This window comes from Chrysemys picta, chromosome 7 (genome assembly GCF_011386835.1).
Source record: "Chrysemys picta bellii isolate R12L10 chromosome 7, ASM1138683v2, whole genome shotgun sequence".
NCBI lineage: Eukaryota > Metazoa > Chordata > Testudines > Emydidae > Chrysemys > Chrysemys picta.
This window is the reverse complement of record NC_088797.1, coordinates 33319137-33337801: the sequence shown is the minus strand read 5'-3', so window position 1 is coordinate 33337801 and position 18665 is coordinate 33319137. Positions and strand designations below refer to the sequence as shown.

The following is an 18665-nucleotide window of genomic DNA, read 5'->3' as shown; positions in this document are numbered from 1 at the left end:
GCCTCCTCACACACCGGCCATTCCCTACCCACCTACTCACTGAACGGCCATTACCCCTCCAACAGCCTCCTCACTAAATGGCCATTTTCCTCCCCAGCCTCCGCACAGAACAGCCATCCACCCCCAGCCTCCTCACAGAATGGCCATTCCCCCCCTCACAGCCTCTTCACAGAATGGGTCCTCCCCCCCCACGCCCACACAACCTCCTCACACAACGGCCATTAACCCTCCAAAAGCCTCGTCACAGAACGGCCACCCCCACCCCACACACACAGAATGGCCATTCCCCCTCCCCCCCCCCGCCAGCCTCCTCAGAGAACGGCCATTCCCCCTCCTACCCCAGCCTCATCACACAACGCCCATTTCCCCTCCAACGCCCTCCTCATAGAAGGGCCATTCCCCCCCCCCAGCCTCCTCACAGAACAGCCAACACCCACCCCAGCCACCTCACACAACTGCTATTCCCCCCCCCCCCTGCAGCTCCTCACTGAATGGCCATTTCACCCCCCCACAGCCTCCTCGCAGAACGGCCATCCCTTCCCCTCCAGCCTCCTCACACAATGGCCATTCCCCCCTCCTTCACCAGCCTCCTCACTGAACGGCCATTTCCCCTTCCAACAGCCTCCTCACACAATAGCCATTCCCCTTCCTTCACCAGCCTCCTCACTGAACGGCCATTACCCCTCCAACAGCCTCCTCACACAACGGCCATTTCCCCTCCTCCCCCAGCCTCCTCACACAACGGCCATTTCCCCTCCTCCCCCAGCCTCCTCACACAATGGCCATTCCACCTCCCCCAGCCTCCTCACACAATGGCCATTCCACCTCCAACAGCCTCCTCACACAATAGCCATTCCCCTTCCTTCACCAGCCTCCTCACTGAACGGCCATTACCCCTCCAACAGCCTCCTCACACAATAGCCATTTCCCCACCTCTCCCAGCCTCCTCACACAACGGCCATTCCCCTTCCTTCCCCAGCCTCCTCACTGAACGGCCATTACCCCTCCAACAGCCTCCTCACACAACGGCCATTTCCCCTCCTCCCCCAGCCTCCTCACACAACGGCCATTTCCCCTCCTCCCCCAGCCTCCTCACACAACGGCCATTTCCCCTCCTCCCCCAGCCTCCTCACCAAATGGGCATTTCTCCTCCTCCCCCAGCCTCCTCACCGAACGGGCATTTCCCCTCCTCCCCCAGCCTCCTCACTGAACGGCCATTTCCCCACCTCTGCCAAAATCCTCATCAAACGGCCATTTCCCCTCCTCCCCCAGCCTCCTCACTAAACAGCCATTTCCCCTCCTCCCTCAGCCTCCTCACACAATGGCCATTCATTCAGCTTCCTCCCCTCAGCCTCCTCACTAACAGCCATTGCCACCCATCCCCACACAGCCCATACATTACCCCTCCCCACAGATGTGCCTGTACCCCCATCTTTTCTTGGACCTGCCATTACACCCAGTGTGTCAGAGATCCCAACTGCCCAAACTAAGGCAGGGGAGATGTGTCATACGCCCTAGGCCAACCAGGGTGGACAGTGGGAGGTCCCGGCTTGGTTTAGGGCAACACTGTCAGCTTTGCACCCCAACCTGGACCTCGGTGAGGAGCTGCAGCTGTGGTGAGTGGGGTGCAGCCGGGGGGGGGGGAGGGTTGGAGGGCAGATTGGGATGGGATATATGGCGCTTATCCATCATCCAACAGGTCTAGCTGCCTATAATATCACTAACCCCCCTGGCAGGGCTACTGACAGGCCATCAAAACTGGTGCACCCCTCTTCCCAGTCCCCCACCAAATCTTGTGCAGACCCTCCCCAACAAATCTGCGACAATCCCCTCCCCAGTCCTCTTCCCCCATTAAATCTTGTGAACCACCCTCCCTTGGTCAAATCTTAGGTTCCCCCTTTTCTAGCCCCTCCATCAATTTTTGTCCTCTCCCCCTTTTCAGCCCATCAAATATTGTGAACAACCCCATTGCAATCCACCTCCCACATAAAATGTTGTGCCACCTCTTTCAAGCCCCCATCAAATTTTATTCAACTCCCCCTTTCCCCAAGCCCCAAATACTGGCATTCCTCTAAAGAGACAACCAGACATAAAAATGGCTTAGCCACCTCTCCCCTCATCACCCCCCCAGCCCCTCACCAGCCCCAGGCGGTTAATATTCTGTTGTCTGCTTGTTTCCACCCCTCCCGCACCCCTCCCCCTTCCCTGCCACTGCCCCACCCCACCCCTGCAATTATGACGGACAGGTGACCATTTCCGTGGATGGCATCCTGACAACGACGGGCTACACACAGGAGGATTATACCATGCTGGGCTCAGATGACTTTTTCTACATTGGGGGCAGCCCCAACACAGCTGACCTGCCGGGGTCCCCAGTCAGCAATAACTTCATGGGGTGTCTCAAGGATGTGAGTATGCAATGACATGCAGCTGCCTCTGGGGCTGGGTGAAGTGTCTATGTCAGGGGTTGGCAACCTTTCAGAAGTGGTGTGTCGAGTCTTCATTTATTCAATCTGATTTAAGGTTTCCCGTGCCAGAAATAAATTTTAATGTTTTTAGAAGGTCTCTTTCTATAAGTCTATAATATATAACTAAACTATTGTTATATGTAAAGTAAATAAGGTTTTAAAATGTTGAAGAAGCTTCATTTAAAATTAAATTAAAATACAGAGCCCCCTGGACCGGTGGCCAGGACCCGGGCAGTGTGAGTGCCACTGAAAATCAGCTCGTGTGCTGCCTTTGGCACGCGTGCCATAGGTTGCCTACCCCTGGTCTATGTCTATGGGGATCCCTTGACCAGCGCTGTGATGCAGCCACCTATGGGGTGGGGTGCAAGGACTGTTTAACATCCCATAGCAACGCTGCCCAAAAGTTTAGGGTAGGAAATGCAGGAGTATCTCTCGTCAGCGGCAACTGAGGACCATACCCATATGATCCTTGTTTGGGGGCTGGCAGGGATGGAATTTGGTGTGTGATGTAGACAATAGGAACCAGAAGGAGACCCAGGAAACTCATTACACATAGCAGCCATCAGATAGGAACAGCTCTAGATCATTTTTTACTTGAAGCCAGATTGGAACTAGAGGGAAAAGACGTTGTATTCCACCCCACACCTCCCTGCAAGCTAGCCAATCTCCCTACCCCCTGAGCCAGCCAGCAGGTCCCTGCTGGGGGCCAGATCGAAGTTGGCACCCCCTAGAGGACAAAGGCCTCGTATCCCACTGCAGCTCTCCCCACCAGGTCGTGTACAAGAACAATGACTTCAAGCTGGAGCTGTCACGCCTGGCAAAGGAGGGCGACCCCAAGATGAAGATCAATGGGGACTTGGTGTTCCGCTGTGAGAATGTGGCAGCGTTGGACCCAGTCACCTTTGAGTCGCCCGAGGCCTACATCTCCCTGCCCAAGTGGAACACCAAGAAGACTGGCTCCATCTCCTTTGACTTCCGTACCACCGAGCCCAATGGGCTGCTGCTCTTCAGCCATGGGCGCCTGCAGCCCCCGCGGGAGGGCCGTGCTGAGCGTCCACACAAGGCTGATTACTTTGCCATGGAGCTGCTGGACGGCCACCTTTATCTGCTGCTGGACATGGGTTCTGGCGGCATCAAGATGCGGGCCAGCAACAAGAAGGTCAATGACGGCGAGTGGTGCCACGTGGACTTCCAGCGTGATGGGCGTAAAGGTGAGAGGGCTCCCCTGCCCTGCTTGCAACACCCCAGCCTATGGGGAACCCCATGCTCACCTCTGTCCCCTCATCCCCTGCCTATTGATGGAAACCCATGTCCACCTCTGCCTGCTCCCTGTGCCCTGGCTGCCTGGAACTCTGCCCACCCACAGGGAGTGCCATGCCACCTCTGCCCTCCAGACCGTGCCAGCAAGTCAACTGTCTACAGAGACCCCTTCTGCCCAGAACAGAGACCCCATGTGCTCACATCTACCCCCACCCATGAGGAGCTCCCAGCTGGGGTGTCTGGAGTTGTGCAGCAATGTGGCAGGGTCATGGTGCCACATGGTGGCTCTGCCGTGCATTGGGGGCTGTAGGGGCTGCAATTGGGCTTTGGATGAGGGCCAGCAGGTGAGGTGTCAGGAGTGTGGGGGGAACTGCTGAGTCACAGAGCTCAGTGGTGGCACTCAGGCTGAATTGTGCTTTGCACTTTGGGATCAGGGAGCAAATTTGATCCTAGTATAGTCCTTGCCCAAGGACCTGCCCAATAGAGAGCCCAGAGCTGTCTGCCCCCCCACACCTTTTTTTTCCCCTCTCACTGCTGATTGGCATAATGAATTGGCTGCTCATTAGCGGTTCATTAGAGAGGTGAGAAAATAGGCCCAGGAGTGGCAGGAAACAGAGACAGAAGCATCTCTTACAGCTCCCCATAAGTGGGGTGGAGGGAGAGATAGAGATAGATGCAGTGCTGCCCCCTACTGGTTGAAATATCTCAAAGCCTGTCTAAATCGATATAAGTTCTCATTTTGGCCATATGTATATGCACAGTACCTTACTGATAGGGACATGTCAGCACTGTCCCTATGTGCATATCAGCTCCCTCTGTGTATGTGTGCATTTATGTTCAACCTGTGGAACTCTTTGCCAGAGGATGTTGTGAAGGCCAAGACTATAACCGGCTTCAAAAAAGAACTAGCTAACTTCATGGAGGATGGGTTCATCAATAGCTATTAGCCAGGCTGGGCAGGGATGGTGTCCCAGCCCCTGTTTGCCAGAAGCTAGGAATGGGCCAGAAGGGATGCATCACTTGATGGATTACCTGTTCTGTTCATTCCCTCTTGGGCACCTGGCATTGGCCACTATCGGAAGACAGGATACTGGGCTAGATGGACCTTTGGTCTGACCCAGTATGGCTGTTCTTATGTTTATGCATGTGCATATATGTGTGAGAATCATGCATGTCTGAGTGAGCGTGTGTGAATTAGTGTGTCTGTGTGTGTGTGTGTGCATGAATGCATGGGGATGTGTAAATCATTGTGTGAGTGCATGTGTGTGAATCAGTGCATATGTATGGGTGCATGTATGTATTGTGACCTTGTTTTGACCCAAGTAGTAAGCCAAAAATTCAGTCTTGAAGGTTGTTCTAGTTAGGAGGAGAAAGTGGTGATGGATGCAAACCTGTTTATTTACAAAGAATGGACAAAGTCCTGTTTCTCTGAACAAGGCAGGAATCAAACAGAGAGCTTCTTTGCTCATAGCTCCAATCTCCTCTGTAGCCAGCACTAGGCCCAAAAGCTCTCTCTCTCTCAACTTTTTCCAAGAGCTATGCTCCCAGTGCTTTTGTGACTGCATGTGGTGTTTCCTTGCTGCCTTTTCCTTTCCTTCCTCTGGTCTTTCTGCCTCTCTCTCACAAAGACACACACCTCTACAAAGCAACAGCCAGTGAAACCTCTCCATCCATATGTGCCTTTGTTTTGAGCAGTAACACCCTGTGTTTTGGTTGGAGGGCCCAATTGTTTCAGCTGCCTGGGTCACTAAAATATCTATAATGGCTTCTTACAACTATCTTAAATGAAGGGTGGTGTTTCCGCTGAATAGTAACAGCAAGGTTTATCCAGAGCCTGAAAACACCCCTCATCTTATCTTCACCCATCACCTTGATGGAGTCCAAAATGGGGACATCCTGAGCAACCCATCCCAGATAGAAAGAAAAGTAACTATTTAGCAAATTACATATGATACAAGCTTAACTATTTACATATTTACAGTGTCTTTCTGTCTGGATATTTCATGTAACCAACCCCAAACAATTTTACTTCCAGCCAAATCTTCTTGGAGCTTTTCTTTCCCTGCCCCATTTCCTTTCATCCACAGCCAGGAGTTCCTTTTGAGTGGTGCAGTAATTTCACTCCAGAGAACTTAAACTTTCGCTGTAATAAGCAATCACACTCTCAAGTCCTTGATGTTCTTGTGTCAATACTGCCCCCAATCTGTAAGCACTAGTATTTGTGTCAATATGAAAGGTCTTTTGAATCACGGACAGTCCAAGATAGGCGCAGACGCAAGAGCCTGTTTGAACTCTGAAAATGCTCTGCTGACCACTGAAATGGTTTCCCTTTCTCTCCCAACCTATGCAGCATTTTTGCAATATTGGCAAACTCACAAATAAACCTTCTATAATAGGAGCAGAGTCTGACAAAACTTTGCACATCTGTGAGTGTCTGGGAAGTTTGCCAGTTCTGCACAGCCTCAATTTTCTGTTTGTCAGTGAAAATTCCCTCCTCCCTGATTGTGTGCCCAAGAGATATTACCTTTTTTTTTAAACAGCTCACATTTCTTTGAGTTCCGTTTCAGATTGGTATCCTTCAGCTTACCGCAGACCATTTGTAGATGTATCAGTTCCTGTTCAAAAATTTTAGCATGCACTAGGATATCATCTAGGTGTAACAGACAGGCTGAGAGAGACATGCTGTGTCACACCCTCTCCATTAGCCTCTCAAATGTGGTTGGTGCACTGCATAAGCTGACAGCCATCCCTTTTAATTGCCACCGGCCTTGTCCTGTGGTGAAATCTGTCTTTTCCCTGTCCTTTAGATCCTCTGACACTTGCCAATACCCACTTTTAAGATTCAGTGTGGAAAACCAGATTGAACCTGCCGCACCACCCAGAGTATCATCTGTTCATGGTAGTGGATAAGAATCCTTTAAAGTGACTTCATTTAGTTTTCTATAGTCCACACACAGTCAGGTGCTGTCATCTTTTTTTCTTAATCAGCACTGTGAGTGAACCCCAAGAAATGGTTAAAGGCTCAGTTATGTCTTCCACATTTCCTCAGTGGCCTGTAAGACCTCTCCCCTCTTTGTTACTGGTAGCAGTGAGATGGCTGTTTAGTGGGTCATTTCCCCCCCATTTCAATCTTGTGCTGGATTAGTGCAGTACAGTCTGTATCTTTGTTGGATGAGGAGAAAAACTCCTCTGATTCCTAGCCAGAAAGTCTCTCAGACTGTTCTGCTGCTTTTCATTTAAATGTATGGCACTGCACTGGAACAAGTCTAATAGAAACTCTGGGAGCTCACCTTCCCCCCACCCCCAGTAGTTTTCTTCTATACCAGCAATTACTAGATCCACTGGTTCTTTAAGTGATAGTCCCTATGGAATACAGATTGGGACCACACATCTCAAAGAACCTCTAGTTATAGGTAAGTAACCTCCTCTTCACGTTTTGCAACTGTGGTTCCCTTTGTTATTATTTACTGCTTGTCAGAAACATGTAGCAGAGGAACAGACCTCCATTCCTAATTCAGCTCCACAAGAGCTTTAGCAGCTAAGATTCCCCTGAGACCCTGGGTCTCAAAACAGGTTTTAGCTACTCCCCATCTTTCTTTGCTGGAAAGCTACCACAGCATGTAGCTGTTATAATGGTTTCTCCCCCTAGGGGCAGGATGACTCCTTCACTGCAAACTAATTGCCTACAAATCATCTGTCTCACCTGAGCCAAGTATTTAAAGGGAATTTCCACAGACTGACACTTTTCTTGGCATTTATTACACAGTTAATAGCCATAAAGAAATCCAAACTGATGATTAGCTCATCCACTATCTTGGCTATCCAGACTTTTTATTCAAATTCAAGAAGTCCAACTTTGAAACCTAATTTTCAGACAGATGCATGTTCAACCTCCCTCATCCTGCCATTTGGGACCAATGAGGCAGATCAGATTTAGATCTCCTATTCCTAGCCTTTTTAGCATGTCTGATCTAATAACTATTATGTTTGAGCCAGTGTCGGTCACCTCAATGCATTTCACAGCTCCTATTATACACTTAATAGCCAATTCCTATTGTTGTTTAACTCCCCAGATCTAAACAAAAACTGTGGGGCTGATCCTTGTACCCCCAGGTTTTGCCCCTCCAGCATGGTGTCTCCCCGTTTACCGAAGTGGGTGAGGAACTTTCACTAGGCACCTGTGATGCTTTGTCCTGGCCCGCTTTTTTTAACAGCCAGATTTTTCACAATGCAAACATTTAACTGAACTGCTTCCCTTAATTTTTATGTTATTGCCAATTTCCCTTGTTTTACAAAGTGAATTTATCACTTTTTCTGATCATTCCAAAACATCATGAGCCAGATAAGAAGCTCTTTTTCCATCATGTATATTAGACACAGCTGTACTTACAGGGCTCCTGGTGATCAGCTTCCATCTTCCTCACTAGGCGAGCAGTTGCTTCCTATTTTGGTGAGCTGCTGCAAGGAAAGATTCAAGTTCTGTTGTAAATTCCACAGTCTCTCGGACTGTCTTTGGCCTCTTTTCACTGATCTTGATCTGCAAGTCCAAGTTCAGCTGAGCATCTGTAAATTGATCTGTTCCCAATTTATCTTGGAAGTCCTTTTCAGTATCTAGATATGCCAGGAACATGAGTCTTTTCAGGTCCTTTGCCAATTGAGGTGTGGTATCCTCTTTCCCTCTCCAAGGCTCTGTCTCCACTAGTGAGCTTACAGTGGCACAGCTGTACCAATGCAGCTGCACTGGTGTAAGATGGCTCATGTAGCCGCTCTATGTCGGAAGGCGAGAGCTCTCCCATCGACATAATAAGACCACCTCAACAAGTGGTGGTATCTGTGTTGGTGGGAGAAGCTCTCCCACCGACATGGTGCTGGGCACACTACCACTACTACTGGCGAAACTTACGTCGCTCAGGGAGGTGTTTTTTTCATACCCTGGAGCAACATAAGTTTTGCTGACATAAGTGGTAATGTAGACATGGCCTAACTCTTGGCTGTGCCTTGGACGCATTGCATTTAAAAAACAAGGGACTGTTTTCTTAGCATCCCACCCCACCTCTCCTCCCAATATTATCATTAATTATTATTATTAACTAATTATTATTGTTAATAATTAATAAGTAGCAGTCATCTGCATTCGTGGGGGTATTTCTTGCTGCTTTTTGCAGCACTCAGCAACTCCCAATCTTATTGTACAGAGGTGAAAAAATAAGGGACGTCCCTTGTAATAAGGGACTGTTGGCAACCCTACTTGGACATCTCAGAATGATGGCTGGCTTCAGTGGTGGAATCTCCATAGATGTTTTTAAGGCCCGGCTTGACAAAGCCCTGGCTGGGATGATTTAATTGGGGTTGGTCCTGCTTTGAGCAGGGGGTTGGACTAGATGACTTTCTGAGGTCTCTTCCAAACCTAATCTTCTATGATTCAAGCCACATATCAAGGGATTGTATCAGATCTGGACAACTCAGTTTGTTTTCTGGGGCTAAGTTCTGTAGCACTATCAGAACTGGGCCACTCAGGCTGGCTACTAGAGCCCCCTCCCCCCCATTTTTGTCCATCTCAGTCATTTGTATGATGTTGAACTGAGCCAAATAAGCCGGGCATTAAGTTTTTCCATCAAAGATAGTGAGTGGGTATCATGGATCCACAGGTCTGGTGTTCTGAACAGCTCTGGAACTGTCCCTGGTAGGAACCCTTCAGTGTGCCAGACTCCCCCGTAGGGTCTCACTTTTTTACCAGGGTAAACCACTTGGCTTCACTGCTTCCTTCGACCAAATCTCAGAGCCTCACCACCCCTGCTTTATGCCGTGAGCTCCCTTCAGTGAGTCCACCTGAGTTGGACACCTCAGAGATACTTGTACACCCAAAGGGAGCAATGCACTCACACCTTCAGCATCCGCAGTGACTCTTAGCCAGCATTATTACACAGCATAGAAAGTCCTTGGTTAGCATAGAGAAAAGAAAGTTACAGCGTGCTCCATTTGGGTTAGCCCAGGGCCCCATCAAGTGGTGTGTCCCGTCCCCCCCTTGGCTCCCACTCTATCCCCCTTTGTCGAAGTTCCTGAGCCAGTCCCACCTGCCTCCTCTTCAGTCCGTTGTTGGCCAATTGGTCAAATGCATCTGGCTTCTTGCAGAGAGTTGGACCATCCATGGTTGTTAGTTGGTAGGTAGCAAATGTCCTGGGGTTGGCTTTGCTGTTGTCTTCATGGACTCTCTAATGACATGGGCCTCAAACTCAAGACAGCTAGACATCAGCCACATCTGTGTGGCAGCCTGCCTGAGAGTAAACAGCCCTTTTTTACCCCTAGGTGACAATGCAGCCTATAGGGGAAACTGAGGCACGCACAGTATTCATACAAAATATTTACAGAACATTCCCATTTCATCACTGTGGGGTTTTGCATTATTGAGCTGAGATAATCCAATCTCTTCTCTCTGATTCTCTGGGGGTTACAAACAAGGTAGAAAACCCTTGTAAATGTCTGGTCTTACCCAAGTCTTCTGACTGGCCCAGTTCCACATCCAGGCTTCTGATTTCCACTGTGGCCCATGCCCTTTTGATTTCCTTCTCAAGGTGATTTCTCAGCTCCCTAAGTCCTTGCTGCAGCTCATTCTGTTAGCAAATTCCAAGTTGGCTAAAGCTTCTCCGGCCTCACCTTTCTGGTCTGTGGCAGTCAAGTTGCTGGTCACCTCATTAATCCATCTGGCCATTCCAGTCTGGGAGTGTTGCAGCTGGGCTTCCCAGTCTGGCTGAGCGCTTTGTAACTGTTGCCTCAACAAAGATTTCCTCTTCGCCTACAAGTCGTCTTCCAGCCCTTTCTGGGAAACCTCCAGATGCTGCTTTAATTCTTTTTGTGATGCCTCCAGTACTTGTTTTAGATCTTGTTTTAAATCCTTTTGGCCACCTTAGAATTCTGTGAGTACCTCCATCATTTGTTCCATCTTGGTTCAAAAGAAAGACCAGCTCACAGTTTCTCTTCTTGGAAACTGGATCCTGCTCCTGATACCAGTGTTACCCCTTTTTGACCTGAGAAATTAACTAAAAATTCAGTACACACCTAGTTGTTCCAGTTAGTAGGAGAAATTGGTGGTGGAGTCAGGTATCTATGATGCAATCCTGTTTATTTGCAAGGAATGTACAAAGTCCTGTTTCTCTGAGAAGGGCAGGAATCCAACAACAGGAGACAGTTTCTTTGCTCGCAGCTCCAAGCCCCTTTCTAGCCAGCACTTGGCACAAAAGTTCTCTGTCTTGGCTTCTTCTCAGGTCCCATTTGCAGTACTTGCTGCCTTCTCTCCACTCCTCTGCTTTTTCTGCCTCCACACACACACCTCCACAAAGCAACAGCCAGTGAAACCCTTCCACCCACGTGTGCTTTGCATTTGTCTTTGTTTTGGGCAGTGACTCTGCCTGTGTTTGGGATGGAGACCACTCATTTCAGCTGCTTGTTCCTAAGGGTAGGTCTACACTACCCGGTAGTTCGTCGGCAAGCAAATTGAACTTCTGGGTTCGACTTATCGCGTCTTGTCTGGACGAGATAAGTCGAACCCGGAAGTGCTCACCGTCGACTGCGGTACTCCAGCTCGGCGAGAGGAGTACTGTGAAGTCGACGGGGGAGCCTGCCTGCCGCGTCTGGACCGAGGTAAGTTCGAACTAAGGTACTTCGAACTTCAGCTACGTTATTCACGTAGCTGAAGTTGTGTACCTTAGTTCGAATTGGGGGATTAGTGTAGACCAGGCCTTAGAGTTTAAAGCCAGAAGAGACCATTAGAGCAATCAGTCTGACCTCTTGATAGCTGCGGCTATTAAATTCCACTCAAATTACCCCTCTGTTGAGCCAAGTGACTTCAATTAAACCAAAACATTTCAGTCCTCAGGATACTAATCTGTTGTGAGCCTCAGAAGAGAACAGGAGAGACTGAGAGGACACCAATGCCTGAAGTCCCAGCAGTGGCAGGAAATTGACTAGATGAGAAGCTCAGGTGATCCCAGTAGGTGACCCATGACCCATGCTATAGAGGAGGGTGAACCCCCCCAAAGTCCCTGCATATCTGACCTCGGGGAAGTTCCTTTCTGACCCCACATCTGGTGATCAGTTAGTCTCTGAGCATGTCAGCAAGACCCACCAGCCAGGCAACTAAAACAGAGGATTGTCTGCACCACCTGATAGCACTGGCCCTCCCCAGGCGACTGTCTCCACCTCTGGCTGATGCTTCAGAGAAAGGTGAAAAAAAGCCACACATTACAAGGTATCAGGGAGAAAAAAAACTTTCTTGACCCTTTCAGGCAGCCAGCTGAAACATGAGATTAGGTGCTAGTCATTCTCATAGTACATATGTAAGATACATAATCCCTAACGCCTGCTGCCATAAAGGAGCTTAATGGCTTCTTACAACTACCTTAAATGAAGGGCAACAACTACACCCAACCCAGAACAACAAGGTTTAACATGACCCCTGTTAGTATTGTGTGCATGTGTGTGGGGATCTCTCTGTGCGCACCACCTTCCCCTCCCTCCTGGGCCTTGCTGGTGTGGTGCCTGCTACCCATGCAGCCCAGTAATGGCCTGTGGTGCCCGGCTCCCCACCACAGGCTCCATCTCAGTGAATAGCCGCAGCATACCGTTCCTGGCCAGTGGGGAGAGTGAGATCCTGGACCTGGACAGTGAGATGTACCTGGGGGGCCTTCCCGAGAATCGGCTGGACTTGATCCTACCCCCTGAGGTGTGGACTGCCTTCCTCAACTACGGCTATGTGGGCTGCGTGCGGGACCTGTTCATCGATGGCAAGAGCCGGGACGTGCGGCGCCTGGCCGAGGTGCAAAGCGTGCCCGGCGTCTCCAGCTTCTGCTCCCGGGAGACCCTCAAGCAGTGCAGCAGTGCACCCTGCCGCAATGGGGGGGTCTGCCGTGAGGGCTGGAACCGCTTCGTCTGTGACTGCCTTGGCACTGGCTACCTGGGCAGAGTGTGCGAGAGAGGTGAGGGGGTCATGGGGGCACTGGGTACCTGGGCACAGTGTGGGAGAGGTGAGGGGGCTATGGGGGGTACCGGGTATCTGGCCAGGGCATGGGAATGGTGAGGAGGCTATGGGGGCACTGGGTACCAGGGCAGGGTGTGGGAGAGGTTAGAGGGACATGGGGGGCACTGGGTACCTGGTCAGGGTGTGGGAGAGGTGAGGGGGCATGGAAGTGGTGAGGAAGGAATCCAGGAGGCTACCCTCCCCAACTGCAGGTGGGATTTCTGTGTTAGGGTCAGTCATGGGAAACGTGCCACCGCCTGGTTGCCTCTTAGTGAGACAGATGGGCCCTGGCATCAGGACAGAGTTGGTGAAAAGCTGATTCCTCAGCTCACTGGCAGCTCTGAAAAATCAGGGAAAGAAGTGAGTTTGGGTCAAAGGGAATTGGAACTTTCCTGAAATTTTCAACCAATCTAAAAGTCGACAATAAGTCTGTCTGGGGTGAACGCAATGGGCTGGTTGGGGACATCTTTAAAGGGCTGGACTCCTAAAACGGCTGAAGGAGGAGTATGAGGGGTGCCTCCATTATAACTTTTAGCCCCATGGTCAGCGCACTCACCTGGGATGAGAGAGCCCTGGGTTCCAGTCCCTGCTCCAACGAATGCACAATTTATACAAAGTGGCCCAGCTCCAACAGGCCAGACGGAGAGAGACCCACCCCAGAATAGCCTGTAGCTAGGTATTGGGGCACTCACCTGGAGTGGGAAGACCTACGGTTAGGTCGCTGCTCCAGAGGGGGTTCTCCCCCAGGTGAGTGCTCTAACCACTGGGGTAAAAGTCATCCCCTCTGCCTCCAGCTGCAGTTTTGTGAATGGGACCAAAGTCCCACTATGAGCCCAGCCCCTACATTTGTTTTCTCTGAAACTATTCAGTGAAATTTGCAAAGAGTTTGGGGTTGACCGAAGCTGCGTTTTGGGATTAATAAACTATTTGCCCAAAAACCTTTGCCCAGCTCTAATCAGGACTCCTGGGTTCCATGCCTAGCTGTGGGAGGGGAGTGATGTTTAGTGGTTAGAGCAGGGAGGCTGGGAGTCAGGACTCCTGGGTTCTGCGTGGGGGGCTGGAGGAGGTTGGGATTGGGAGGAGGGGCTCTCTGGGTATTGTGGTGTAAGGCAGAACCTAACACATGTTCTCTCTCTCTCTCTCTCCCCCATTTCTGTTCTTCTTTTTTACCATCTCTCTCCTACCCACATTGCCCCATCTCAACCCCCATTCCCTGTGCATCCCCACCCCTCATTACCCCCTACCCCTCAGAGGCCACAGTGCTGAGTTATGATGGCAGCATGTACATGAAGATCATGCTGCCGGGGGTGATGCACACGGAGGCCGAGGATGTGTCCCTGCGGTTCATGTCCCAGCGTGCCTATGGCTTCATGCTGGCCACCACCTCCAAGGAGTCAGCCGACACCCTGCGCCTCGAGCTTGACGGCGGGCAGATGAAGCTTACCGTCAACCTAGGTAACAGCCCCACCACCTGGGGATGCCCCAGTGCTGAGGGGGCTAACCAGCTCCCTGGGGGTCACCCCATCCCTCTTGGCAGCCGGTTCCAGGTGTCCCCTGGGAAGAGGTGACCCTAGGATGAACCTTTGCTGAGGGGTCAGCCCCTGCTTTGGAGCCCTCCTGCGCCCATCTGGTCTTTAGAAAGACTCCCCCTTTTCCAGGGGGATTCACCTTCGCACCCAGTTTGGTCTTGTTGGTGCCAGAGGGCGGCTCCCTGTCCAACATGGGACCCGCTTTCTCCACTGCGCCTGGCCAATGGGGCGAGAGGGGCCCTTCAACTCGCTGGCACCCTATTGGCTGGCAGGAGTTGGTGGGCCGGAGGGGGAAGAGCTCCCCATCTTTCTAAAGGCCTGGCAGGGTTTGGAGTGATTTCTAGCTCGCTGTTTTTAACCCTTCATCGGCGCAGACTCTGCCAGCCCAGCAAGCAGCAGCCGGGACCAAACCCTGCAACCCTTACCCCACTCTCTCATCCCCCCAATTCCCCCAAACTCTGCCCATCCACAACCCCCCAAACCCCACCTCAAACCTCACTACATCCCTAGCCTCCCAAACCTCTGCAGACCCACAGACCCCCCACCCTATCTCCACAACCCCCCAAATCACATCCCCACATCCTCAGACCCCCACCCTTATCTCCATAACCCCCAAGCCCCACCCCCAAACCTCTGCAGACCCACAGACCCGCACCCCATCCCCACAACTCCCCAAACCCATCCCCAGACCCCCAAAACGCTGCTGACCCCCAGACCCTCGCCCCATCTCCACAACCCTCTTACTCCACCCCAAAATCCTGAAGTTCCACAGCGCCCCCAACCAAACCCACAGCTCTCCCACATCCCACCCACCTCAGCGCAACTCCCTGTGGATACACTGCACTCCCAAACCTCACACCTCCTTCCCCTTGCCACACCTACCCTCATCTTCCCATCCCCCATGAGATTACCTCCCTTTCCCCTATGGGGTTACCCTCTTTCCCTCCCTCCTTCATCCCTCTCCCCCCATGGAGTTACTTCCTTCCACTCATTTCCCACCCCCATGGGCTCCCCCGTTGGCTCTTTGGTCCCGTGCCTGTTTGCGCCCCACTGTTCTGTTGCGGTTGACAACGTGCGTCAGACCCAGCCGTGTAGCCTGTGGGAATGGGGCCCCCTTTCCTTTCTCCCCAGGGAACCCAGCACCTCCTGTCCACCGCAGAGATCAGGGAATGGCAAGAGCTCCCCGCAACCTTCTAGGTAACGGAGGGCAGATCTGGGGTAGCACACTTACCCCACCACTCCTTTAACCTCTCCCCTTCTGGCTATCTTGGGTTGTGGGGCACCTCTATAGTGGGACACTGATGCCCTCCATATGGACCCAAGGGATGCCCCTGTGCTGTACAGCACCCCCAGCTTCATATAATGCCTCTCCCCCAGATTTGCGGGCATTGTCGGCACTCCAGAATCTGTATATAACCCCCCCCCATCCATGGGGTCATGACTGACAGAATCTCTGCCCCCCCACCACCACATCACCTATTCATGAGGTGCAATCAACACGCTAGAATCTCCATGGTCCTCCCCATGCCCCTTTAATTTGTTCAGCCAGTTCCAGAGGAGCTGTGAAATAGGGTCTCCCAGATAATGTGGAGGATGCCATAATGTGCCTGCCACCATAAGGAACAGTGTCCTGGGGGCCAGAGTGGGGGACTGGGGAACCCCAGAAAGGGGGGTAAGAGCCCACCCTGAGCTGCATTTGCTAAGTAACCCCCCAAATTCCAGCCACCCTCTATAGACCCCCCCCAGCACCCTCATTCCCTCCAGCACCCCGTATTCTTCAGTGCTGTCCCCCCCTCACAGAATGCATTGGTGCTGGATCTAATGTTCCCTGATCTCTGCACGGTTCCAGGGCTTCCCAAGGAAGATGGAAGTGGTAGCAAGCGGGGGCAACCCAAGCTTGGCCCCCTAATCCATGCTGGGTGCAGGGGGACCCTGGTTGGGGGAGTGAAGGGGAGAGGAGGTGCCCCCCATACATCTGAGCATGAGGCTGCTCAGCAGGGGTTAACCCCCCTTGTTTTCATCTTCCTTGTGGCACTGTTTGGGGTGCCAGGGTGGGGGAGGAAGAAGGGGGGGTCCATCCTCCACATTGCCCGCTGCACGGCTGGTGTTTGCAAGGTGGCCATTTGTCAGAGGGGTGGGGATTATCCCAACAAAGTGGGGGGAGGAGAATGAGCCCCACGAGCTGGGGGAAATTGACTGTGAACCCTGTTAAAGGTTATAAACCTTTCCTCTCCCCCAAAAAAGAGAAACCTCAGCCTAGACCATGCCTGTCACAGATCTGGCCAATCCACTTTCTAAACTGCTTCCAAGTTAATCCACTTTCTAAAGTGGTTCTGGGCTAATCCACTTTCCAAACCAATTACTACTAAACTGGTTTAAACATGTCAGCCCAGTCCTTGTACATGGGATTCAGACTGAGCTGAGGAATTGGGTCCCAGCCCAGGTCCTGGCTCAGATTCCCAAGCCTAGCTGGCCCAACATCCTACCTTGAGCTGGGACTGTAAAGCTGCGTCCAAACCCAGTTTGACAAACCCAGTTAGAAACCTGGTAAACCAGGACCTTTCCGTGACCCTGTTTTTAGTCAGCTTTCTCATCCCATTCCTCATTGCCTCCCCAACAGTGCCAATCTGCTTCCTAAACCGGTTTAGGCCAGTTTCCTTTATAAACCAGCTCAGGCCAATTCCCTTTAACAAATTAATTCAGGCCTACAATCCCTTCAAGTGAGGACACAGTTATACCAGGATAAAGGTGCCACATGGGGAAATTTCCCAGCATAGCTACCGCAGAATGGTTATTAATTGTTAATTATTAACTCCCAGTATGGACACACTGTTCTGGAATGAAAGTGATTTTATTCTGGGATAATTACTCCGCTTGCCAAGCTCTGCCGGGGAATTTCCCCATGCGGAAAAAAATCTCTCATCAGAAAAGCTTATTCCCTGCCCCTACAGGAATAGCTATGCACTTTTATATTGGTACAACCATGTCCACATTAGGCAGCACTGTTCCGCTTTAGACTGGGGAAGCTAAAGCAAGACAACTTGTGTGTGTAGCCAAGGCTGGAGATTGGCAGCTCTTTAGGAGCAGGGACTTGCTTTTTGTTTGGTGTCTGTCCAGCACCTGGCACAATAGAGCCCTGCTGCATCATTAGAACGACTGTTTATGACTTGAATTGCAGAAGTGCCTGTGAGCCCCCATCTTGGTTGCACCAGGTGCTGTACAGACACAGTCCAGTTATCATACGCAACAAGAAATAATGCAGCCCCACTGCTGTCCAGGAAGGTAGTTTGGGGCTGTAGGTGGGATACTTTTAAGGGACCACTTCCTACCAAATTTGGGGTCCCCTTCCTCAGTGTGAGAGGTTTCCGTTCCCCTGGGCTCCAAATGGCCACCTTGACCCGCGTCTGTCCCCGGATGGTGGGCTGTGAATTGGATGGTTGTTTGCAGAAGTAACTTTGAAGGATGTAAAACTGTTGCGTTCTCTTCTCTCTCCCCCTATCCCCCATCACCCTGGCCCCCGTCTCAGACTGTGTCAGGATAGGCTGTAACCCCAGTAAGTCACTTCTTTACCTTCGGGGCTTTTATTTCATGTTCTCTCTCTCCTGCTCGTTAAATGAACCGGGTGAATTTTGGGGGTCAATCCTAATGGAAAGGTGACAGGTGCTGTATGACTGTAGCTGATTTGCTATGATGCTGCACAGAAGAGGTGGAGGGGCTGGGACTCCTGGGTTCTATTCCTGGCTCTGGAAGGGCAATGGTGTCTAGCAGTTAGCGTGTGTGGGCTGGGAGGTTTTCAACTCTGCGAAGGGAGCGCGTATAGGGGTTAGTGCAGAAGGGCTGAGTGAGAACTCCTGAGTTCTATCCTGGCTCAGGGAGAGAAGTGAGGGCTGGTGGTTAGAGCAGCAGACTGGGAGTCAGGGATCCTAGGTTCTATCCCCAGTGCTGCCCATTTTAGGGTGTCACCTTAAAATGAGTCACTTCACTGCTCCTTGCCTCAGTTTCCCCTTGCCTCAGACTAACTGCACCTGCCCTGTATGTGCATGTCCGAGCTTTATACCCCTACTGCATGTTTGATGCTTACAGAGCCTCATATAGGGTGATAGGGTTGGCTAGGAATTGCCCTGCACCCCATCCCCACCTGGACCTGGAACACCCCAAGAAGACAGGACCTGCTATTTCCCCCCCACCCCATGCCTTGGCCCCTCAGGCACTGTTGACACACTACCCTCCTCCCTGCAGCCTGTTTGCACCACTGCTCCTGCAGGCTGGATTCAGAAACACACTATGGGGTGTCATAAGCCCTCCTACTGCAAGCAACTGATGGGGAGTCTCTAGTTCATGGTTCTCGCCCTGTCCAGCATGGAGCTGCTCAGCAAATCTGGGGTAGGGGAAAAT

At 51.4% G+C, this 18665-nt stretch overlaps 2 protein-coding genes and 1 long non-coding RNA gene across 38 annotated transcripts in view; 2 read left to right on the top strand and 1 right to left on the bottom strand.

The window, feature by feature from the left end:
* Positions 1-11204, bottom strand: part of LOC135972853 (uncharacterized) — a 72107-nt gene extending 60903 nt beyond the window's left edge. Inside the window, exon 1 of the long non-coding RNA XR_010589413.1 lies at positions 8119-11204. This is a non-coding gene — a long non-coding RNA (uncharacterized LOC135972853). The remainder of the gene's footprint in view (positions 1-8118) is intronic.
* Positions 1-18665, top strand: part of LOC135972852 (serine/arginine repetitive matrix protein 2-like) — a 303518-nt gene that overhangs the window by 20084 nt on the left and 264769 nt on the right. The window lies entirely within an intron of this gene.
* NRXN2 (neurexin 2) overlaps positions 1-18665 on the top strand; it is a 316444-nt gene that overhangs the window by 150711 nt on the left and 147068 nt on the right. For 26 of the 36 annotated variants that reach the window (XM_065553022.1, XM_065553023.1, XM_042849667.2 and 23 more), the window contains 5 exons: positions 2247-2408; positions 3241-3679; positions 12317-12700; positions 13993-14196; positions 17797-17823. In XM_065553022.1, the coding sequence (XP_065409094.1) occupies positions 2247-2408; positions 3241-3679; positions 12317-12700; positions 13993-14196; positions 17797-17823 (1216 nt within the window). The remainder of the gene's footprint in view (positions 1-2246; positions 2409-3240; positions 3680-12316; positions 12701-13992; positions 14197-17796; positions 17824-18665) is intronic. The other 10 variants (XM_065553034.1, XM_065553033.1, XM_065553031.1 and 7 more) reach the window with 1 other exon arrangement.